At 37.4% G+C, this 25,141-nt stretch overlaps 1 protein-coding gene across 1 annotated transcript; it reads left to right on the plus strand.

Annotated features, from left to right (window-relative positions):
• The first annotated feature begins 2,419 nt into the window (after window positions 1-2,419).
• Window positions 2,420-23,963, plus strand: LOC129266233 (platelet-activating factor acetylhydrolase IB subunit alpha2-like). Its single transcript, XM_064104161.1, has 4 exons — window positions 2,420-2,473; window positions 11,901-12,104; window positions 13,546-13,668; window positions 16,359-23,963. Exons 1-4 carry the CDS (start codon window positions 2,420-2,422, stop codon window positions 16,605-16,607), a joined length of 630 nt encoding a protein of 209 aa, XP_063960231.1. The 3' UTR covers window positions 16,608-23,963.
• The last annotated feature ends 1,178 nt before the right edge of the window (window positions 23,964-25,141 follow it).

Consider the following 25,141-nt stretch of genomic DNA (forward strand, 5'->3'; position numbering starts at 1 on the left):
AATATAATTAAGTAGGTCATGCTGAAATTAGACCAACTGGACATTTCGCAAAATGAGGATTAGACCAAGTGTAGACCAAATGGGTTTAGCCCATTTGGCATTAGACTAAATGAGAAGTGGGCAAACTGCATGTAGACCAAACGAATATATACATATTTCACACTGTGGAACTGCATGATATAAAGCCAATTTTATGTACCGGTATTTGACAAAGTAAAAAAATTGTAATTATGTAGGTTATGCTGAAATTAGACCAACTGGACATTTCGCTAAATGAGAATTAGACCAAGTGTAGTGTAGACCAAATGTCAATTCAGTAGACCAAATGGGTTTAGCCCATTTGGCATTAGACTAAATGACAAGTGGGCAAACTGCATGTAGACCAAATGAACATACATGTACACCATGTACACATATTTCAAACTTGGGACTGATAAAGAGAGCCGTAGCAGACGACGGAGATGCGTACATGATCTGCGTCCGCAAATAACGTGCACGCATGTATGTACTAACATGAAAAACAGCATATGGGACGATCTTACAAAAAATTGCACATGCGGGGCTATTGGAGATTCACAGCAGATGACGGCTAGCAGACGCCGATGGGCGCGCGCATTTAGCGAGCACATCGTGATCGTTTTAACTATCGATAGTACGTACAGTGTATTAAAAAGGTACCGCGATGTCTATGGCTATTTCGGACCATGTTGGTGCTATGAATTTGTTTTTTTTTACAGTTTAAATGAATTTTACGTAAGTTTTAAGTGGTTTCACATGATAAATTAGATATTAAGGAATATTTTGATATCATTCTCTCGACAACAAACACATTTTGAAATTCTTGTTGTCCTGCCTAACTTTGGTAAAAGACGAAACTCGAAAGCCTTTCTATAAATTTTACTAGGGCCTAGGCTAAAATTATTTATAGCCTACATTAAAAAATTATTTTATTTTTGGCTTTTGCATGCCGGGAACATGACAATGCAACATTGCATGTGATCCGTTTCATAAGACTAACGTTATATAAGTAGGGTGTCTGAAGCCACACTGAAAAGTGTCAGCATAAAACAGGCTGATTTAGGGGAAAATATGGCACATATTTTGGGGGAAGTTCAGGCTACTAGTAGAGTTACCAAAAGGTCGGCCGATCCACTGAGCAAAATTGCTATGGGCAAATGAAAAGCCAATTGCAAGTGCGTAAACAGTGTGCATTGCCACCATCGTCTGTTCTCGACGGCAAAAATGAGCATTGAAATGCTTTTCCTCAGCAAATTAGTTCATCTTAGTGAAACAAATTAGGCCCTGTGTATTCTACATTTAAATTAACTTATGTGGGATGAAGTGTCTTACCTTCATGTGGTATCGAAAGTGACGTTTGGAGGTTAAATCCACGAGAAATCCACAGAGTTTCGTCGCGTGTATTCGCTATGGAGAAAAATGCGTGCGATCGCATGCGTTATTGCAAGCTCGAGACGGCGCTGTTGAACTTGGTCTGGAAATTCATAAAAATAAACAAAAATCCTTTGAGTAGGCTCACAATAAAATCATAAAAAATATGCTTTATGACTAAAACGGTAGTTCTCTTGCCCACACATATCATACTTGTTGTTGCGTAAGAAATCCTTTTTTCATGATAAAAATATAGCAATAAATGTTTTAAAAATTATGTTTTCCACATGGAATATGTTTGAAACATCTATATTAGAAGAAAAATGTTTTTTTTTAATGAATTCAAACTAAAATGAAGTTTATACATGCTTGCACTTTTTCATACTACTCAAAAAACAAAATGGGCCGTCAATCAACGTTGGTTACCTCGGCAAGTAGGCGTGGTCTATCGTGAAGTTCGCTGGTGACGTACCTTTCTCGCTAGACTTTACTCAGCCGCCGAATTTAATTCATTCTCCGCGCACGTGCAACTGCAACTTATTATCGTCACTGCACTGCTGGTGTTTGCCGCATTGAGGACAGATGAAACAATTCAGATAGAGTTGCGAGTGTACAATGAGTGAAACAGCGCGATCGTTTCATGATCGAATGAAACAGTGTGCCTGTTGAGATAAAATTCATCTGCCATGTTATTTTCTATCGTGTTTTATGCAACTGCAATTGATTTGTTATATTATTTTCTTTGATATTTCCTGTATATGTATGTATGAATTTTATTTGAAGTGAATTAATTATGCTGGTGTCCTTGCCATTGAGGACAGATGAAGATGAAACAACACTGATAGAGTTGTGCGTGTACAAGGAGTGAAACAGCGCGATTGTTTTATGATCGAATGAACAGTGTGCCTGTCGAGATAAAATTCATCTGCCATGTTATTTTCTATCGTGTTTTATGCAACTGCAATTGATTTGTTATATTATTTTCTTTGATATTTCCTGTATATGTATGTATGAATTTTATTTGAAGTGAATGAATCATGCTGGTGTCCTTGCCATTGAGGCAGATGAAGATGAAACAACACTGGTAGAGATGTGCGTGTACAAGGAGTGAAACAGCGCGATTGTTTTATGATCGAATGAACAGTGTGCCTGTCGAGATAAAATTTATCTGTCATGTTATTTTCTATGATGTTTTATACAACTGCAATTAATTTTTTTTTCTGTGATATTTTCCTGTTTATGTATAAATTTTATTTGAAGTGAATTATTATAAAGATTAATCCAAAACAAAGCAAATAATTGTCGGCTTCATTGTATTCGTGATGAACAAGTTAAGGTATCAAAAAATGATGCTTATTTTTTTTATTTGAATGACTTTGAGTAAATTGGAATTGACAAGGACGTTTAGTGTTTCCTGTTCAGTGCAATTTTTATTTTCTTTTTTTCATTTCACATTCTCGGGATGCGAACCTCCACTATAATTATAATTAATGAATACCATTATAAACAAAAATATTTGAAAAATAAAGACTCGCAAAAATTTTAATACTAGTGCAACGGTGATTTTTTTGTTTTTGTTATTTCATTTACTGGGAGGTACGACAGACAAATACCCGGTGTAGATCAAAATTTTGCTAATGGGGGGGGGGGGGGGCTACAATTTTTACCTTTTTAATTTTCGCACCGCCAGTAGGAGGGGTTGCCGCCGCCCATAATTGGGTCCGGCACCTGGATCTGCCTATGGAATGGATGAGGAATAAGGAAAGGGGAGAAAAATAAAGGTGCCCCCTCCCGTAATATATCAAATATTTGTTAGTGGATTTTGTCGTTCATTCTCAAGTGAGGACTTATTTTTCAACTTTTCCCAGGAATTTTGTGTATGGAATGATTTTTTCTTAGCATACTAGGTCTTGAATGCCCCCACTTTGGAAAATCCTGGATCAGCCCCTGTCAAGGTGTATATAGATGAAACTAAACTTGAATAGGGCTCCACATTAATGATTTTCAAAATTTAGCCATTTCCTATTTTCCCCGTTTAACACTGTGAGGTGAATAATTCAAATGCTTTCCCCATCGCTACCATAGAAGGATCCAGGGGGGGGGGGTCATCCCCCCTTCCCTGTTGGCGGATTAAAGACCAAAAAATGGAGAAAGGAAGAAGAAACAGAAGGAAAAGAGAGGGGGAAAGGGAGGGAGAAAAGTGAATAAAATTAGGGAGGGGAGACTTTGATGATTTAAAAGCACTCGCATTGCTTATTTTCGATGAGTACATATTGCTCAATAGGCTGATATATATGAGCTTGACATTTAAGCTTTGTAGTCAAAATACAAAACAAATACTGTACGGTCAGCTAGGACATTGAACTTTCATTATTCTTTTTGATTTATACCTCGGTCACATTTGCTCTGCGGCGGCCGTACGGAGAGTCGAAATAGCCGTTTTATTCATTTTTATTCAAACCACCTATATTGTGCTTAATTTGACCTTTTCACATCGGAATATCCAATATTATCAGTTCGCGCTTCGCGCTCGCATTATTGATTTCCGTGGTAAAAAGTGTATTAAGAATGCACAAATTCTAGAACACGCATGTTTATTGAGACGGGCTGCTTATCCTTTATTGAAAACAGCATGCTTAAATTATCTCGCTTCAGATTAGAATATAAAAAAAATTCTTCTCGCTCTTGCATTATAAAATAATGTAAGACGGTAACCAATTACCCACCCTTTTCACGATTTAGAAAACATAAATATAAAATAGTGTTCCTTTTAGGTCTATATATCTCAATTGTTATCCGCTCACGCTTCGTGCTCCCACTGTGTTCTGTTAGTCATACACAAAGTGCTTGGAATGTCCATTTTTATGGTCAGAATTTCAAACATTTTAGCTCGAGCTTTGCGCTCGCATTATTTTGATTGAAATATGCATCGTCTTCTTGGCTAACTGTAAACCGCCATTAGCAAGTCCCTTTTCGATCAGGCCAGAACGTATATTTCTCTCTTTTCTTACTTACTTTTTTTTTGCTCCTTCGCGCTCGCAGCAATTTTAGTAAAATACGCATCTTGTTCAAGTTCACAAACATTGCCCAGAATGTTCAATTTTGAGGATAAAAAACATGAAATTTCAAAAATATTTTAGCTCGCGCTTCGCACTTGCACTATAGGGGCTATGATATTATTGTATATTGTATTTTGTGTATGCTGTTTAATGAGAATAAAGAAGTGACTGTTAGGACTACCCCTATTAACTTTGAGCGGCTGATTGTGGAAAATACGGGTGCAAATATTTTTCGGCCCCTTCCCCGGTTTATTTCCAATTTGTCTAATTGCCAACTCGTCTACTATCGTTTGGTCCATCAGTTCGTCAACTCACCACATAGTCTTTTTTCTTCTTCATTTAGTCTAATGCCATTCCGTCTAATGACCAGTGGACCCAAAAGCCATTTGGTCCATATACCATTTCATCTAATTGGACTATAAGTGTATTATTGTGAATGAATGAAAATAAAATGGGTATTAGACCAACCGGTTATGAGACTAAATGGTCATAGACGAGATGGTTATTAGACAAAGTGATGATTGGACCAAATGGTCAATGGACCAGTGGCTGTTAGACGAAATGTTGATGGACAGATTGGCATAAGACTAAATGAAAGTAGACCATGTAGTGAGTGGACAAGTTGGCCGTAGACGAATTGGCACCCCCCCCCCTATTGGCGATAGATCCGCCCATGCACTACTACTTCTTTCTTATCTCATTATGATCTCTCAGTTCCATATCCCCCCCTCTCTCTCTCACTCTTTCTACGAGGACTCTTTTATCGTATGCATATCTTCCTTCGATTTCCTCCCCCCCCCCCTCTCTCTCTCTCTTTCCCTCTCCTGACTGCTGTTCCTTTATAGTTAATTCCCCTCTTTTCTCTCAAACCCCCTTTCTGTCTCAACATCTTTGCCCCCCCCCCCATAAATTTCATTCAATTATTCTACCCCTTTCAATATCTCCAACATGATTCTATACTCCTCAATGTGCCATACACACCTTGAGAGAGAGAAAAAAAAACACTCAAGAGATAAATGGGCAGAAATAGCATGGGTCAAAGAAAGAAGCATTAATGGTTCAAGATTATGGGATTCACAGAATTTAATGCATATGTAGAGTAAATACATGATTTATAATGTAGTAACATATTGATAATGGCAGTTAAAAGGAGGGTAATCCTTGTGACTTGGCCTTATAAAAATTTTGGCTCGCGACTTGCGCTCGCATAAACGGTTAAAAATATTACCTGATACATCATATTCATAATTACAAAAGTGCTTGAAATTTCCAGTTTTCATACCATGTTATCATCAGATTTCGCGTCTCATTAGGCATTTATAGATCAGATATTAATTTTAATGGTTTAATTGTCCTTTCTGTTTCATCTCGCGCTTAGCAAGAGGAATAGGAAGATATTCATCACTTTCATGTCCCGGTCCTTTGTCAAATCTATCAGCTCTTTATTAAGTGCGATCCAAATCCACCTCACAAAGTACTTGAGCTGAAATTGACCCCTTTTTCAGATCAGAATGTCAAATATTTTAAGGTCGCGCTTCGCGCTCGCTTTGATTTTCAATTTCATGTTAAAATATATATTCAGAATGCCTAGATTGTAGGCCTAAATCGGAAACACGCGAGCGCATGTCTATCTAGATACTCAACTTGTTAGTATTTCAATCATTATCCAGTTTCTGAAAAACAAAATTCTGCTAGCGCTTTGTGCTCGCATTTTTTATGTAGGAAGAACCCCTATTACTCATCCTTATTATACAAAACATGAATAGAGTGTCCCATTTTTTAGGTCTAAATCTCGATTTTTTTTCCCGCTCGCGCTTCGCGCTCGCATTAATTGTTTTATAGCGACGATCCTGTTCATGGTCACAATAATCGATTAAAATTTTCCATTCTTTATGTAGAAGTGTAAAAAAAAAATCGGCTCGCGCTTGCATTATTTTATTGTTGAAATATGTAACGTCTCCATGGCTAAGTGAAATAAGCAGTCCTTAACAGGTACCTTTTTGATCAGTTCAAAACGTATACAAAAATATTATGCTCGCGCTTTGCGCGAGTATTATTAAAGTAACAAAGATCGGCAATTTGACATCCTTTTCCATGATGATTTAAAAGACATGACTAGACATGTCTCGTTTTTAGGTCTAAATCTTCCAATTTTGTGCCCGCGCTTCGCATCAATATTGCTAAGTTATATACCTATCCTGTTTAAGTTACAAAAAGTGCCTATGATTTCAATTCTGTTCGCACTTCGCGTTCTTAGTAATTATTTAGTTGCATACACATCTTTTTCATGATAAACATTGCCCAGAAATTTCAAACTTTGGGGAAAAACATAATTTTTTAAATAAATTAGCTCGCATTATATAAAAAGGGTTATGATATCATATATTTATGTTGATTTATAAGACAAAAGCTAAGAAGTGACAATTTCTTCATAGAAACAAATATAAATCATATTCGCGCGGCCGATTGGGGAAAAATAATGGTGAAAAAAAAATTGGCCCCCCCCCCCCTTTGGCGAAAGCTGGATCCACCCCTTCATCCTATTTATTTCTCTCCTTCCGTCCATCTCTCCATTCTTCCAGGAGCCGCGGAATAGTTTTGAAAAATGTTTTTTTAATTTTATTTCTACCTTATTTCTACCAATAAAATTATTAATGAAAATAATGCGGTACAAAAATCAATGTCATTCTTCTTCCTGTTTTAAACTATATACGTGTACAAAAAACGCACCACCAGCTAAAAAAAAACAAAAAAACTTGGGGGTCACAACCCGAGCACCCCACTTCCCAGGGCCATATACAAGGATTCTAATTTATTAATTTTAAAGAAAGCATGAGACATCAATTGTTGGAAAAAAAATTAAAGAGACCTATTAATGACTGCATGTGGTCCTACCGGTACGCTAGATCTGCGCACAAAACTGCTTTCATATGACACGCAAAAGGGATGAATCTTAGTGGAAAAGTGGAATAAAGCAAACAGGATTTAGAAACTGCCTTCGTTGGCGTTCAATAATATGGGTAATATGATACAAATTCTGCTAGCTTATTCGTACTATTATTTCTGGCCATTGTACTTAGATCAAAATTTTAATGTGGAAACATTTTTTTTTTTTTTTTAATGATACAAATCGAGCGAGGCAAGCACAATGATATGGGGCAGAGTTCCAAGTCTTCATGCCCCAGACTGAATATATTTTGCATCAACTTACTCTAAAAACAAGTGTTTATGTTTTATTTTTTATTATTCATTTTTTAAGTATAAGGTAAAATTATAAGTCTCGGAGTGTCAGTTAATGCTGCAAAAGATGTATAAGGCCTACTCTTTTGCAGCACTATCCAGCTACCGCGGCGAGGACGCCCTCCGAGAAGGTAGCCATATCAAAACTAAAAACAAAAAATTCCCCTTAGATTACTGGTGGATCCAAGGGGCATAATTATCGAGAGCCAAAATTGTAATTTGTAATATAAGCATGCCCTTTTTACCCAAGCATGCCCCCTTGAAAGTGAGGATATATATATATATGCCCTATTTTTTTTGCTTGTCAATTTTTATGGACGAAATGACTTTCAATTTTTGGTAAAAAAATATTTTGTAATGCTCATCAAATTTGCATCGGGAAAATGTGCCCTCCATAGGCCATGTCCCCCCTAAATTTTAGGTGGGGACCATTGGCAGCGGAAATCAAAAATTTAGGGAGGGGGACCACCAAAATTTTGTGACAAGCCCCCTCCCCCAAAAAAGTTTATCAACCCAAATTTTAGGGGAGACCACATGAATTTTTTAGGGTGGTCCACTGGAATTTAGGGGGCATGCACGCAGGAAAAAAAAATTGACAAGCAAAAAAAAAGGTTATCAACAAAAAATTAGGGGGGGACGATCGTCCCCCCACCTCAAATTTAGGGGGGCACACCCCCCCCCCGCTGCCTATGGGGGATGTTGTTAGCTTTTTGGGGGGGCTAAATTTTTTTTCGGCCCCCCCCCCTTTGATAACCTTTTTTTGTCAAAAATTTTGGTGCCCCCCTAAATTTTTTGACTGCCACCGCTAACATGGCTAATAGTGCCCCCCCCTTTGGAAATCCCGGACCCTCCCTTAATTGCCTAGATATAGATGTTTAAATAGTTAATTATTTTGAAAGTCAGAGTGCCCTCGCCCCCCCCCCATGCTTTAGTTATCATGGCATAAAACTTATGTCATATCTAATCCTTATATCAGCAAGAGGTCAGAGCATACTATCCGTCACCAAACGACTGCATTTGAGCCATTCATTTTCCCTTTTCTCTTCTTTCTATTATTTTCTTGTTATTTAATCATTGTTTATTTGTATAAGCTCGGATCCGAGACTAACTGATACGGTGAACGTACTTTCGTTCGAGTTGTGTATTTGCGTAATAATAGACCGAGACGAGAAAGGACACGCCCACAATCCCTCGTTCAGTGCCGAGCTCTGTGCCGTACGTGTCGACCAAATTTCAAAGAGAAATTTGTACACAAATCTGTCACAATTCGGACCTAATTTCGCCTCAGATTAACAGATATTTAGATCTCTTTGGAACACTAAAAGTCATTCACTTGGGGTTTTTGAATATGCTGATTCAGGTGAGGTACTTTTCAATGCTTTTAAACATAGATTTCAAAAATTAGATTTTCGTTTTGGGATCCCTACTACTAGAAAAATGTGATCTGAATTGATTATTTACTTGTGTTTGGCATGTATGGAAAGAGAAAATTCAGGGGCTTCTTTTGACAGTAAGGACAAGTTTATATGATCATTTTAAATAAGGATTTAGAGATAAATTGCAAACCCTTATTTTTGTGTGTGTTGAGATTGCCATTTCTCCATGCGTTTTCTATGGGAAAATGAAATTTCTGTTTTGCACAATTTTTTTCACTTTGTTGCAATTTTTCATTGTGATCTGGTTTCCAAATCTTTATAAAAATCATACCATCAGATAGAGCATAAAAAATCCTATTGGACTCTTTATGGACAAGTTTTTGGCATTAATAATAAATTTGTAACAGCTCTCGGAAGCAAAAAATTTGGATTTGTGTGTGTCCATTTCTTAACTACACAGTCTATGGCAGAGAAATGCTGAAAATTGACCTAATTTCTTTCTTCTTTTTTGCAGCCAATAATTGGATTTTTTTCAAAAATGTTACATTTCTGTCAGTCTGAAGGTAATTTCTCTTCAAATTCACAAAGAAAATGTGATATTTTCTTGAAAGAAGAAAAAAATAATTTTTCTCCAGACACCCTAATATAAGTAATTCTTGTAAATGATCACACTCAACAGTAAAATTACACTTGTACAGGGAATAATTTTGCTTTACAAATTTGAATAGCATTTTTGGTCATAAGAGAAAAGCTCTCAACTAGTCTAAGTAATGTACAGACTACAGTCCTATGAAAAAATATGCTATACAAAAGACTTTATGCATAGTATTAGCAGTCTTTCAAAAATGTGGAGCAAATTGCGATGCGATACCAGGAAAATTATTCGCTGTCGTAAAAATGGTGAGTGAAGGGAGGCAGCGTAGCTCAGTCGGTTAGAGCGCATGTTCGGATCGTAGATCTCAGCGTGAGGGGTTTGAGTCCCGCTCATGCCGAAACTTGTCTAACAAAGAAATCTGATACCACAGCGCTGTGTGTTAGCATTCATTGCCGGTGTGAATGCAGTTGGAAAACACTTTGTCCATCGGAAAGGACGCAAATGTTGGTCCCGTGTATAGGAGAGTCACAACCTATGCACGTTAAAACCAATACACTATTCGTCAAAGAGTAGGGTGTTCACTTGGCGTATTGCACCTGCCAGTCCCGGCAAATTCATGTCGAGTCACCCGATGCGTTTATGCCCAGGAGGGCCCTGCAACGTTTACATCCAGATCCAGGATCAAAGTCTGACAAAGATGAATATTTTTAATGATAAACATTCATCATGTACAGAGTACAGTCCCTCTTTATTTGGGAAATGTTAGACCGAAAGTATTTCAGAGCTGCGAGCAAAATTTGCCGATGTTTATGCTGCTTTTCTTGACTTTTGACATTGTAATGGAAAACATTTGCCGTTGTACAATGGCAGTGGGCCAATAATTGGCCAACCAATGCCGTATAAGTTCCATTGGGTGATTTCAAGTCCGGTGTTGGCGTTGGTGTTGGTGTTAGTGTTGGAATTTTGATTGCTTCTCCTTGCTCCAAACCTATTCTGAGTTTGTAAAACTGATCCAGATCACATTATTGACATCTCAACGACCAGTGAGTGACTTTTTAGGACCATCTTCATTTTATGTTTGGTGTTATACTCATGTAAAAATTGACCTAACACCAACACCAAAAGGTCAACACTGAACTTGAAATCACCCATTGTCTGGCTGGCGATCGCCCCGAAGTTTGCAAAAAGTTTAAGTTCAGGGTCGATTGTCACCTTATCATGTTGGAGCTGCATGTAGATCCTTTTCTTATTTTAAATTGTTTTTTTACATATAGTTCCTCTTCCTTACTCTGTGGAATCATGAAAACTGAATTCAAACTACCACACTCATTTACGATCACTGACACAGATAAGCACATGTTGGACCGTGTATTACTGTGCTTTGAAAAAGACCCAACATCTTGTAGGAATGCCATGATTGTTTTGTCCATTTCTGAGCAATTACTCATTTTCTACAGGAATCATTTGGCTGTTATTTCTTATTCATACATACACAAACGCTTAAATATAGTCAGTCTATTTGATTCTGTTTGAACCAATTTTTTTATTGTTACCACAACTGTTATTGATGTTTAATTTTTGTTTCCTTTTTTACATACATGTACATGTATTTTCATTTTATGCATACTAAAACTTGGTAGTCAGTTTATCTGATTCTGTCTCAACTCTGTTCTAGATTGTTACCACAACTGGTATTCATGCTTAACCCTTTGCGCGCTGATGTTGCAATCTTGCATATTTGTACAATTAAATTCAACAGTCATAATAATTAGTTTTCTCCCCTACCTTCAAATTAGAGAAGCTAATTGGATGAATATACATATTTATTTTGCAGTTATTTTTTATCTATTGAATTATATGTTTGTATATAATATGTATATGTATGTAAGAGACATCCCTCGCTGCCTTACCTGGAGTCGGAAGGAATAACTTGCGGGTTACAGGAATTTACCATTTCTTTTTTTCTTCCAGGCAACTCCAGGAATGCAGCGGGGCGTCCTTTTTAAAATTCTGTCATATTTTGTAATGTCATCATTCTATGGTTCTGTTTGTTGTTTGAAATGCCATATAAATAATAATAATGATAAAAGATAATAGTTCTCTGATAACATCTTTACAATAATCATGAGTATCAATTTTGCAATGTAGAAATCTTGAATTAAAGAAAATAACATTCAGAAAAACATTCAAAAAAATTTATTCACCATGCAAAGAGTTATTTATTTTCTTTTTCTCATGTAGCATAAACACTACGTACACCTGACAGGGGAGAGGGAGCCAGAAGTCCTGTTCGTTGGAGATTCACTCATCCAGCACCTTGGTCAATCGGAGGTTTGGAAGATGTTCGAGCGCTACCATTGCCTCAACTTTGGGGTCGGCGGTGACCAGACGCAACACGTTCTATGGCGGCTGGAGAATGGAGAACTAAAGAATATACAACCAAAGGTATTGGAAAATAGCCACTTGTTCTATACCGTGGTCGTATGCAGACAATTTTCCCAGGGGGGGAGACGCTAAGAGAAATTAAAAGACACTCAAAAGAGAGGGTGTGAAGCAACCAAGCTTGTATTAGGGGCACTTTAACATAAAAAAGTGAAATTGAAGGATTTTGTGCACATTTTTGTTCCCCCCCCCCTCCCCATTGTGCATGGTCAAGGTCTGCACCAACTTCACCTACTTTCCCTTTGGTCTCATCCCACATAGTTTGTCTACAACCTGTTCATCTTTTACCTTTTGGTTTTGTTAATCTCTATTTACCATTTTGTCTAATTTCCAGTCAGGCTATACCCATTTTCTCTAATGTCCACTTGGTCTTTCAGCATTAGACTAAATGAGAATTAGACTATTAAGTGAGTATTAGACCAGGTGTAGCATGGACCACTGGAAACTAGACCAAATCGATGGACCAAATGGGGTTGGCCCATGTGGTATTAGACTTTCTCAGAAGTTGAACAACTTGTTGTAGACAAAGCTAATATAAACTGAAGAAAGTATTTTAAAAGACTTACAGAAGAGCCATAAAGAGGAACAGAATTTACCTGTTTACCTCACCAACAGAAATATGATTGGCATTCTGTGTGAGAAAAAGAAGTTGCTGAGAATAGAGAGAGTTCCCCCCCCAAAAAAAAAAAAAAAAAAAAAAATCCAAAATATCCCTAGGGCTAGACATTAATTTTCATTATCTCCCTTCATGTATGTCAGTCTATGACCCAGTTCTCACTTACTTTCTCGAACCAGTTTAGTGGAAACCAGTTTAACGTGTAGTGGGAACACTGAAAGCATTCTTGGAAACGATATCAAGTAGATTTTCAAACCAGCTTGGAAACCCACCTTGCGATGTGGTTTCAAGATCGCTTTGCCTCTCGTTAAAACAGATGAGGACACCACTGGGGCCTGTTTCATAAAAGGATTTGCATCTGTTGTAACTTTGCAATAATGGCAACTTACCATGGTAACCTTGATTATGATTGGCTGATGAGCCCTGTTACCATGGTAGTTGCCATGGCAGTTGCAAGTCTTTATGAAACGGGGCCCCTGGTCTTCTGGAAGCAAACTTCACTCAGAAAGACAATAATGTGTATATTTAGGGCAGTGGGCACACTTCTCCATACATTGCAGACAATGTGTATTATATACAGAACATTGATGATTATGGTTTACAGATTTTCCATGAAACATGTGACCACACTGAAAGCATTCCCTTAGCAAATATATCACTTTAACCTCGAAGTGTTTCTGGAAACCAGTTCAGGAGATGTTGATGAGAACTCTAGTGTAAAAGCGATCCTCTAAACTGGTTTTACAAAGCTGTTTAAGGGAAACCAGTTCAACAAAGTACATGAAAATGGGGTCTATACTCTTTCTCCCCTCCCTTTTTCTCTTCCAGGCTATAGTACTTCTGGTAGGAACCAATAACCACAGCCACACGGCAGAAGAGGTCACAAAAGGAATCGAGGCAATTGTAAAACTCATTGTAGAGAAACAACCACAGGCCCACATCATTGTAATGGTAAGTTAAGCTTGTTATCATAAAAAGCAATCAATAATTGCAATGCGAAATGATTTCATTTCAGTTGCAGAACAGCACCAGATCTGTAGCGTATGGACAGTGAGTTTCCATTACCTGGTAAAATGAAACATAAAATTTGTTTTGGTTCTTTACTTTTCATCGTAAAATTGATAGATTTTTTCTGTGCAAAAAGGAGGACACACTTTTTGCTTCATGCATTTTCTATGACAAAACAGAATTTACATTTTGATCAAGTTTGAAAAGAGTTAAGTGTGACCCCTGTTACACCAGATTTCCTAAGTAGTCTCGGGGCACCCCAAGACCAGTCTCGGACAGGTTTCTAATCTGGTGTAAATGCACAAACCTACCCGAGACCCCTTCTGAGTAAACCTATCTCAGACCACCTCGCGATAATATGTACCGAGACTTCTTCGTATTTAGTGTAAACGCAAACCTGCCCGAGACTGGTCCGAGACAGGTTCGCGCTTGATGCGCTACACGTGGAATGATTATCCGAACAACAAACGACAGCACGCGCTTGGCGCCCTGCCAAACCTATCTCGGACAGCTTTGGTTAGTCAGTGTAAATGCACAGAAAGCTGTCTTGGGGCTCCCCGAGACTCGTTAAGATTCCAGTGTAAAAGAGGGTCAAAAACTTTTTGGAAACCAGTCTCGGGGTGCCCTGAGACTAGTCTCGGGTAGGTAATCCGGTGAAACGGGTCTTAAAATCATGCTTAAACACCAATGTGCGCACATGTTATTAATCTAATTGATGGAAACGAGTAAGTTCATGCCACACATGATCTGACAATGCAGTGATGCGTTATACTGTATACCGCACAAAATTAGGAATTTAAGTACGATTCTAAGTGACGCTTAAAACTTGGTAAAATGCCCCCAGTTTTTCTAAGGCAGATCTTTTGTGATTTAGAAGAGACAAATAGCACATGCTTTGCATATAAATCTTGTCTGAAAATTTGCTTTGACTTGAAGCAACCGCACACCTTTAATAGGTCTGCGACCCGATTTTGGAACAAAGTGTTATTACATTTGTTTTAAATATTGAGACATAAACATCTTACTGTGTAAAGTAGTAAATCCCTGTATGAATTTGGATAATTGCAAGGCTTTCTTTTGGAGTAAAGGCCAAACTGATTGCAAATTGTATCTGCTATGACGTAGTTATGATTAGTTCACTTTCAGTCCAATATTGTTAAAATGAAAGTGAACTAATCATAATTACGTCATAGCAATTGTACGATCTAGTGCTGTTGTCGGGAACAAAAATCCATGTCGACATGTCGCTTAAAAATTAATCCCGACATCGACAATGTCGACATGAAAAAGGGACCGTAATTCAGCCTATGGCATGCTCCCTAACGTAAAAAAAAAATCATTTGATTGCGGCACATAACACTCAAATGTGTTCACCTTGACACGAGTGATATCCTCACACTAGATCTATATAATACAGGCTCAGTTCGGGATAACATATTTTCACTAAGCTAGAGTGAATTCACTTCCAAAATCACAGATTTAATCCACATTTTCTCTGGAGAATCAAGTTTTTGTACCACGATCCGGTCTCGAAAGCATTGCGCAATAACACTTGGAGCCAATTTGAGAATCACCAATTACAACAGTGATCATTGCGTATTATACGCTGGTACACATGTGCTGCAAACGCAAGCTCCTCAAATTGACAATAAAAAATAATGAAAATCGATCGATGATTTCAGTATCACTTCCGCGGCGATCCGTGCAACGATCTCCAAATGAAGGAATGGAAGTTTTCTGTGACTTCGTGAAATGAAGTAAGCGCTCAATTACGGCGGTCACAACTTTGACAATAATACGTGTTCGCTGCTGCTCACGTTTATGTGAAAAGTAATGCATTGAGGAGCAGCGTATTATCAAAGACGGTGAATAGCGATGGGTACACATTTCCGTGGATGGGTACGTGCATGCATACAGCTAGATCTAGAGCGATCGATCGTCGGGATCAGGGGCGGCTAGGGCAAGCTGGCCCCGCACTGACGTATTTCTGCTGCCGCGCAGCTCGGCGAGCTCGCACTTATTTTAATGCGCTGCTAAGCTGAATAAACCTTTTAATCGCGCCAATTAATGTTGAACTTTTCAGGTAAGCTTTACACTCGTGAAGTTTAGGATAGACCCCTTTTTATTTTATGTTTACATGTCGATGTGGGTGCGTGCATGTCGACATGTCGGAATCATTGAAAATCCTTCAAATGTCGACATCAATGTCGATATGAGGCCTATCGACAACAGCACTAGTACGATCGGATATGATCTGCAATAAGTTTGGCCTTTACTCCAAAATTAAGGCTTGAATTATCCAAAATTTCAATATAAGTATTTTTCATATCAATCAACATAGAAAAGTAAAATGTGATTTGTTCTAAAATACGATCGTAGGAGTCGTAAGATACGTGATTTTTCAACTTATATTATGCAGACTCATCTGCAAAAATTTACGATTAGCAACTTTTGCAATATGATTTGGGGAGCGTTTCATGAAACACATATAGTACATATGTTTTTACTGAAAATTTTTCTTTGAACCAATCATATGTAAGAATTTCAGTAGCTTGTAACAAATAGTCATTAGAATCACTTATTATTTGTATCATGAAATGGTCCCATGTTTTACCTCACACTTTGATACACAGGCAATCCCTCCCAGAGGTCATAGGCACAACAAACTTCGCGATAAGAACTCCGCCGTCAACGCTGCCCTTGCGACATCTCTACCGAAACTGGGCAAGGCGGAGCTTCTAGAGTCGGCGAAAAGCCTCCTGTCGTCCGAAGGCCTCATTTTCACTTCTGATATGTTTGACTTTCTACACTTCACCAAACAGGGTTACAAGAAACTGTGCGAACCACTCCAGGACAGACTAGAAGAGATCCTTTCTGAGTGAACAGTGGTGTGTTGAATTCTTGAGTATAAATCCCAGCGCACACTATGCGATGCGATCGCACGAAGATCCGATTGCAGCAATTTGCCAATCGCATCTCGTGCAATCTCATCGAAGGCCATTGTGCACCTTGCGACAGCGCTGCAATGCGCCGCATCTCCATTGCACCTCCGTTTTTACCCCCATGGCGTCTGCGCTGCAGCAACTCAGCAAATTGGTTGTGACGCCACCATCAAGGACAAATAAAAATCGCAGGAAGATTTGACATGTCAAATGTCTCAGATTTGGTCCGCGATTCTTCTACAACATATCGGATCGCCGTTACGCGCATTGTAAATGTAGTTGGCGCACACTGCAATTTTGTTACAATTGGATCTTTATAGTGCAATGGCATCTCATAATGTGCGCTGGGCTTAAAAATTCCTGTCAACAATGTCACCTTGCCATAAAGTGATAAGGTAGTCCAATGTTTTCTCGTCGTCATATCTGTGAATCAAGTGTATCCTGAAATTCCTATATAGTTTAATATAACTTATAAGAAAGACCTTGATGTGTGCTTCATCGTGTGATTTACATTTAAAGGCAAAGCACAAACAACTCATGATCATGTTCAAACAAAAACATTAATTAAACCTTTAAAGTGCTATGTATTGGATGAGTTAGAAAGACCTGGCCATGTCCATCTACATGTAATATGGCCTAATTATGTCTACTTGGCAAGATACGTTATCGTGCAAAGTTAACTTTATTATTTTTTTTATTTACATGTCAACATGGTAAAATATAAGTTTAATTACAAAAGTTATATGTTAATATGGCAAGTTATGCTATGTATTGCATATCTGGCCATGACGACATATTACTTTTGTACTTTATAGAGCATTGTCTAGTGGTTCTGACTTCTGCCTTTGAAACCGAGGGTCATGGGTTCGAATCCCAGCCATGGGGTAATTTGCCTCCACAAGATATTGATCCACAGTGTGTTGCACTCATCCCAGGTGAGGTAAATGGGTACCTGGCAGGAAGTATTAAATTCCTCTAAATGCTGTGAGCACCGGAATCGGTAGACTAGCTTAGGCCGGGACATATAGGAGCACCTTGAGCATTTAAGGTGGATGTGTGCACAATATAAGAAACTTATATTATTATCATAAGTCAACTGGCATGATAACATATCTTGCCAAATGCCAAGTCCACATGCTCACCGTTTATAAGTCGACTTGGCAATATGGCCTATCTCGCCGCGTCAACATTATTAGGGTATTATCAAATTCAACATGGCAAGATAAAACAAAATAAAATTATCTTGCCATCTTATCAACCAGATGGCACTAGAAAAGCTTCTGTAGAAACATTCCTTGTAAAAGATGTTTGAAATATTGTCATGGAATTTCACACTGCTACCCATCCCATTAATTGCAATGTACAATGTATGTATACATTATTCTATACAACTCGATATAAGAGGCTGTAAATAATTTTTGAATGCAATGTACATGTATGTATATGAATACTTCAAAATGATGTAAGCACTTCTGGGTTTTTGTCTGCTCTTTGTTAATGATAACATGTAGAAGTGAGTCTTCGCAATATTGCATAATGGCTGTTCAGTAAATTGCTCAGCAAATTGTTTATGTTCTCTATGAACCTACGCGATTGAATAGTTTTTACTAAGCCTAGTACATGTACATGTTCATGTAGGTGTTTCATAAAGCTGTTCATAAGGTTACAAGCGAATTTACAAACGACCGGTGACCCGTTCTTTGTAACCAAATCAACACCTATTAAAATCTGGTTGATATCATTTACCACAAGAAAGAGTCACCAGTCATTTGATTGGCTGAGAAGCACTGTTACTATGGCAACTGTCAGATAAAAAGGACTTAACAGATAAATTGTCGGACAAGTATTTCGTAGATACGCTCCCCTGGGGAGAATTTCATGAAATGACCTGTCGTGCGTTTTATCCAACAAGTTCCATTTTATCCGACAGTTGCCAGTTGTGATTGGCTGCCAAGTCCTGGGGAGCGTTTCCTCAACATTTTTGTCCGACAAGTTGTTAGATCTGACATCTTTCCTTGATGTTTATTGGCTGAGAGGCACTGTTACCATAAAAACTGTGGGATAAAACAGGACTTGTCAGAAAAAACGTCCGACAAGTCCTTTCGTGAAATGCTCCCAAGTTACCATGGTATTTGCTATAATGGCGGTCACAATAGTTGTAACTCTTTATGAAACTGGCCCCAGCTCGGTGTTTAATAAAGCTGTAAGTAAAGTGATGCACGTCTTTACGCACAACTGGAACATGTTCTTTGATGCTATGTCAGCAACATAGGGATATATCATTTAGCGCAAGAAGGGATCAGCAGCCATGCGTAAAGTCATTCGCAACTAAGACCAGCTTTATGAAACACCTACCTGGGGGTGTTTCATCAACATCAGGGGGGCGTTTCATGAAAGGACTTGTCGGACGTTTTATCCGACAAGTCCCATTTTATCCGACAGTTACCATAGGAACAGTGCCTCTCAGCCAATCAAAATCATGGAAAGATGTCATATCTGACAACTTGTCGGATGAAAATATTGATGAAACGATCCCCTGATCTGACAACATTCATTGGTTCTGATTGGCTGAGAAGCACTGTTACTATGGTAACTGTCTGATAAAACAGAACTTGTTGGATAAAGCGTCCGACAAGTCCTTTCATGAAACGCTCCCTTGGTCTACAAAATCACTTCGACTTCAGGCGATTAATTATTCAACTTATTGAAGGTAGATTTATGCAGACTTGACTGTATACTGTAAAGTAATCACAATTACTTCTGTTTTTTTATTTACGAAAACCATCCTTGTTCCAGTGCCAACATTCATTCCTGAAACGTAATGCAGTGATTGACTGCAAATTAATACAAGGTATTTTTTGTGATGTACATGTATTTTATTTCCTCTTCAAGTAATTTTAAGTACTAATTGTTTTTCATTATCTTGACATAGGCATCAATTGTAAGTAAGTGTAGAATATATTTTTAATTGATTATTTATATTTGTTTGTGGTATGGCATTTTATATTATTTCCATTATTTTTGGTGTTTACATGTATGAAACCTCCCTATCAGTAAATATATTTATAGGTTTACTTGCTATATCTTAAGTGCACTTCATTTGATTGTTATTGTTTCAGACAGCAAATGTTTGATAATATGTTTGTTTTCAAAATTATGAATATTTAGTTATTTCATTTGATCAATAGGCTGCAAGCTAACTTGCCAAAATTATTTATGTTTTTATTATTTTATTGCCTTTCATGATGTTAATAGATACAATGTTTTCATCAATTTCATGTAATACAATGTTTTATGTCATAACGTGCACAGATACAATAATTGCACTCGTGTATTATGAATAATAGTGGTTTGGTAGAGGATAGTTTTAAATCAATAATACAATTATTGACCCATATCGGCGTGTTTCTACAGAGAATCGTTAGTGGTATTACCGTGTAAGTATCCAGAATTCTGGAAAACTTCCCCGTCGAAACAGACGCGATGCGGTTTATTGATTAACCGCATCGCGCAAAATACGGTTTTTCATAACTACCTCTGGGAGGTGGTTATTGCCGTGTTCCACAAGGTGGATTGTGAGTTAATCGGATTATTTGCTCTGTAGACACAGGTTGGTTTAACCCTAACTAGGCCGGGCTTTTTTGGCTGTTCTGTGGCTGGGGGGGGGGGTTGATTCAACCCCCCCCCCTGAGATCTTAGCCGCCGATTGCGCGAGCGCCGCAAAAATTTGCACGCTGGTAGTGTGCGATGTAATCTACAAGGCTGCATGGTAAAATTTTCCAAAATAATGAGATTTTATTTTATATGAATTAATTATGCTAATTTATGCATAAATCATACTTTTTGCTCTAATTCACTAAATAAAGCTCCTAGAATGCTAATTTTTGGTAAAAATATTCTTTGTAGCATTCTTAACAATGGCAATTGAAAAAAACTTCGGTTTGGAAATCAATTTCTTATGTATTTTATTGTTTTATGAATTTCTTATGTATTTCTTTGTTTTTCAACCTTTTGATTTTCGTTGTTTTTTTCACCAGATATATTGCACAACCTTTTTGAAGCACAATTATGCTAAAATCAATTGCTTTCAGCTGTTTAAAGTAAAAATAATCATATCTTTATGAATAAGGTGAGAAAACTCAATTTTCATTGACTTTGTACACAAAATCACGTTTTGGAACAATTTTTGGTCTGACATGCACTTACAAAATGTTGCGTAATTTCGAAACCACGCACCCGGGCGTCGTAAATTTGGTCTCAAAAGATGCGCGAGACTTAAAAGTATAAACTCTGCGAGTGGCGCGGTCAAAAAATTTCGCGCGGCGAAATGATTGCAGAAAATGTGGAGGGGGGGTTGATTCAACCCCCCCCCCCCGGCCATTTTAGGGTTAAGGGCCATACAGTTTTTCGATTCCGGAAAAGATAAACCGTTTTTTGACGATTCTCCAAAGAAACACGTTGTATGACTGACAGCTTCTGTTCTCAATGAATGCTACTTGTAGGCTTCTATTCTAATCAAATGAGCAAGGTAGCTGGTGTTTAAGAAAAGCATTTTGTAGAACAAAGTAAGGTCATATTATAACATTCATCATACTTTATAGGGCTTGTTTTTCCTCAAGATTTGCAAATTATGCAACTTTGCTGTTATGGATTGGTAACTCATTGAAATATTGATTTTAACTTGCTGCAGGGCACTGGTAGCATTCCCAGTTCTTCTACTTCTCCTCCTTCTTCACCTCCTCCTTTCTCCTCCTCTTACTTTCTCCTCGCCTCCCCCTTCTCATCCTCCTCCTTTCTCCTCTTTTCTCCTCGCCTCCCCCTTCTCATCCTCCTCCTCCTCCTTTCTCCTCCTCTTCCTTCCTCCTCCACCTTCTTCATTATCATCACCATTATTACTATATTATTAAGTATGCTCTACTCTGAACTTTTTTCAGGGATCTTGATAATGAAGCTTCATTGAATGCCATTCACAGTTCTCTGTAGACCATTGCGTTTTAAAATCAGGGATAAAGTGCCATATTTTCTTTACGCTTTTGATATAGCAAATATTTCATTGATATTGTATTAAGTTTTTATCATTTTTATTGCATAAAACCATGTTGAAATGATTCATACTTACAGACACAAAGTGAATACATTCGTAATAGTGGCCTACAAATCTTTATGTATAGTTTTAAATGTCATTATTTTTTGCCTCGGCATTCAGTGAAAACATATTTCAAGGAAAATATCCTGTAAATCTTAAATTACTGCATTTCATAATACATACGCCGCCAAGCATGTAGGTCACATGTCCCTGGGAAGCGGGTTGCTGAAGCACCCTAAGACTTCCCTGGGGATGCTGAGTGTTTTATTCACTGTAGGCAGCACCCCCTGGAAAACTTACGTATGGTCAATAGCAAATAGTGAACCAAATGACCTTAATTTTTTTTGCTTGTCAAATTTAAACCAGCACCCCCTGTTAAAGAAACCATTTCATTGGGAAGAATAAAGATTAAAAAGTGGATTTAAAAAATCCCTAGTATTTTTATGTAAGAGGTATTGTGTTGGTAGAGCGTCCGCTGCACAGTGGCTGCCAGGCCCACAATCAATTAGGCAAAATACATTTTTGGAGTATATCATTTCTGGTGTCTATTTCGAACAATAAAATATGGATTTTAAGATTTTTAATCAAATTTGATTAATGTTACTTCAATCACTTTGGAAAAGAAACACTATTTAGTACACAGATGTGAACCAATCTCTCATGGAGTGCTGTCACAAAAAGTCCATAATTTGTGCATATGTACAGTATAATGAAATGTACAAATTGGTATTGCAGGTAGTGTTTTTTTCTAGGCAGAGAGCAATTTCCATGATTCTAAAATTGAAATTGTCGCATTGAATGAAAATGGTCAATATGATCAATGCTGACCGAAAATGGGGCTTCAAAGTATCAATTTTCCCGAATTGATTATTTTTTTGTGTTAAACTTGTTGACAATATTCATATGAAGTGGAGATAATGGCAAGACCAGTATGTAGCTATGTGTACATGATATATATGGTGATTCTGTCTGTTGAAATATTTGAATATGTTTTTCTTTTAAAGAGAACAGTACTATTTGATGCCCCATTGCCCCCTTCATGAGGCATTTCAAGCATCTTGTTTTGTTTTTTTCCATTGGATAAATGTTGTGAAAAAGGGCCAATCGTCATTATGCTATGAAGTATAGCTTTTTTTCCGAAATGGAAATAGACCCTGGTCTGTTATGGGTGACATTATTCTTTATTTTTGTACAAACTCTGCCCATCTTTAAATGCATCATTCCTTATATTTGTTTCTGTTGCCAGTTTTGTTAAATAATATTCTGTGTTAATTTCTGTTTGGCACCAGAAAACAGTACCAAATTAACAGAATTACCTCATACACAGATGTCAAATGCTTTTATTTTTTCTTACTGTACAAGTTTTGCACCTCCCCCCCCCCCCCCCCCCCCCCGGAAAAAATAGAAAGCCTTGTGTACTTTGCGACAATATATCCTCCATAGAGCTGAAGGAGTGTTAATTTATATGGCCTAAATGCTCATTTTGCAGTTCTATATTAGTGATACAGTGTCATATGTAATGTGTACATCTCTGCATTCATGTTAACCTGTAGAAGAAGCAATCCTTTCTGTGAAAAATAACATATATTTTCATTTAAATAAGTTATATTATCATCTTGCCAAATATTTTTTTTTCAGTTATCTCCCCCTCCCGAACAGTTTTCAGTCAGAAGTTAATGTATTCAGACCTTTTAACATTAAATTGAATTGGTCATTAATTTTTACCTTGATAAGATCTGTGAAGTAGTAACCTATTGTTTTATTCTTTTGTAGATCTAATCTATTACCTTGCTTGAAACAAGTTTGAAAGATTGTATTTTTTTACTGTCACATGTAGAATTTAATTTTCTTAGAACAGAATTAAAAAATGGGTATTGTGTCCCTTCAAGACTGAAAGAAAGGCTACATTTTCTGGAATAGTTAAACAGACTTCTTTTTTTCATCATTGTATCCTGAAATTGCTCAAAGAAATTGTATTATGTCACTTAAAAGTGCAAATCATGTATGCAGATATTGGTGTGAAAATTGAAAAATGCAACGAAACAATATTTAGATATAGTATGGAAAGGAAAAAGGCAGTTTAGATAGTATAAAATGTGAACATGAATATATACATGTTAATGTAAGTGATACTGTGAAATTGATTCTAAATGTGAATGTATATATTAGTGCAGAAGTAAGTACAATAAATATATTGTGATCTTAATGTATGATAAAATGTGATTGTTCCTCTGTTGTTTGTCTGTGGAATATGACCACTTTTCTTGCAAGTCTACATTTACACTTAACGTTAATAATAATACCAACATGCTTTATATAGAGCATATCACTGCCAAATGCATCCCTATGCGCTTGATTGAATATTATTACCCTGGCTTTAGCCCCGCAGCCTTTTACAGCGCAGTGGCATTTCAAGGAATAAATTCCTGCCAGGTACCCATTCTTCTCACCTGGGTTGAGTGCAGCACAATGTGGATATATTTTGCCATGGCTGGGATTCGAACCCACGACCCCGTTTCAAAGTCTGAAGACTAATCCACTGGGCCACAACGCTCTACGTTCTCTGCCCCTCTCTCTCCCCTGTCTTCTACCACTTTCTACCCCTCTCTCCTTCCCTCCCTCTCTTTCACTCGCACACAAATACACCCACCCTATTCCCGTCTCCATTTTCTAATGCTCTCTCTCTCTTTACCCCTCTCTCTCTCACCTTTTCCCTTTGTCCTTCCCCCTTAGCCCGCCCTCTCTTTTGTTCTTTTTCTATCCCTCCTCTCTCTCTCACACACACGCACACCTACTCTCTTTTCCTTCCCTTTTCCCGTCCTCTTCCTCTCTCCCACTCATTCCCCATGTCAATCTTGATCTCCATGCAAATCAAACAGTTAAAGAAAAGGGGGGGGGGGGTTCAAATAAATGAATAGAGAATGAGAAACAAAAGATGTTTAAAACATAAACTAAGGAATTTTTATCAATACAAATTTTTTTTTAAGTCACTAATACTTATTGTGAATGACTATTGTTCACATAGATTTCAATTTATTAAACAAAACCAACCGAACCATTTACATTGTACGTTAATATACTTCCTCAAAGGAGATAACCTTTATTGATCATTTGCAAACTAAATTTGACGGTAGGATTCAACAATAAAATGAGTTATGATTGAAACAGTATGAGTGAATGAATTCAAAATTTTCAATGTGTATTCACAGCTGTTACAATGTAAAAACTTGATGAATAATATTTATTACAATAGACGTGGTGCAGATATACAGGAATCTGTATAAACATATGATATTGTATAATTATGTACAAGCAAAAATATATGAGATAAAAATGGTGAAAATAAATGGCAAGAGGTAATATTTGGCAATACTTGAATACATGTTTT

The sequence above is a fragment of the Lytechinus pictus genome, chromosome 8 (genome assembly GCF_037042905.1).
Source record: "Lytechinus pictus isolate F3 Inbred chromosome 8, Lp3.0, whole genome shotgun sequence".
Classification (NCBI taxonomy): Eukaryota; Metazoa; Echinodermata; class Echinoidea; order Temnopleuroida; family Toxopneustidae; genus Lytechinus; species Lytechinus pictus.

What these genes read in the sequence shown, in the direction of transcription:
- LOC129266233 (XM_064104161.1), top strand. Translation starts at nt 2,420, where the DNA reads ATGAATCATGCTGGTGTCCTTGCCATTGAGGCAGATGAAGATGAAACA. An exon ending in TAAAGAATATACAACCAAAG is followed by an intron (nt 12,105 to 13,545) that starts GTATTGGAAAAT and finishes TTTCTCTTCCAG; the next exon opens with GCTATAGTACTTCTGGTAGG. An exon ending in AGGCCCACATCATTGTAATG is followed by an intron (nt 13,669 to 16,358) that starts GTAAGTTAAGCT and finishes TTTGATACACAG; the next exon opens with GCAATCCCTCCCAGAGGTCA.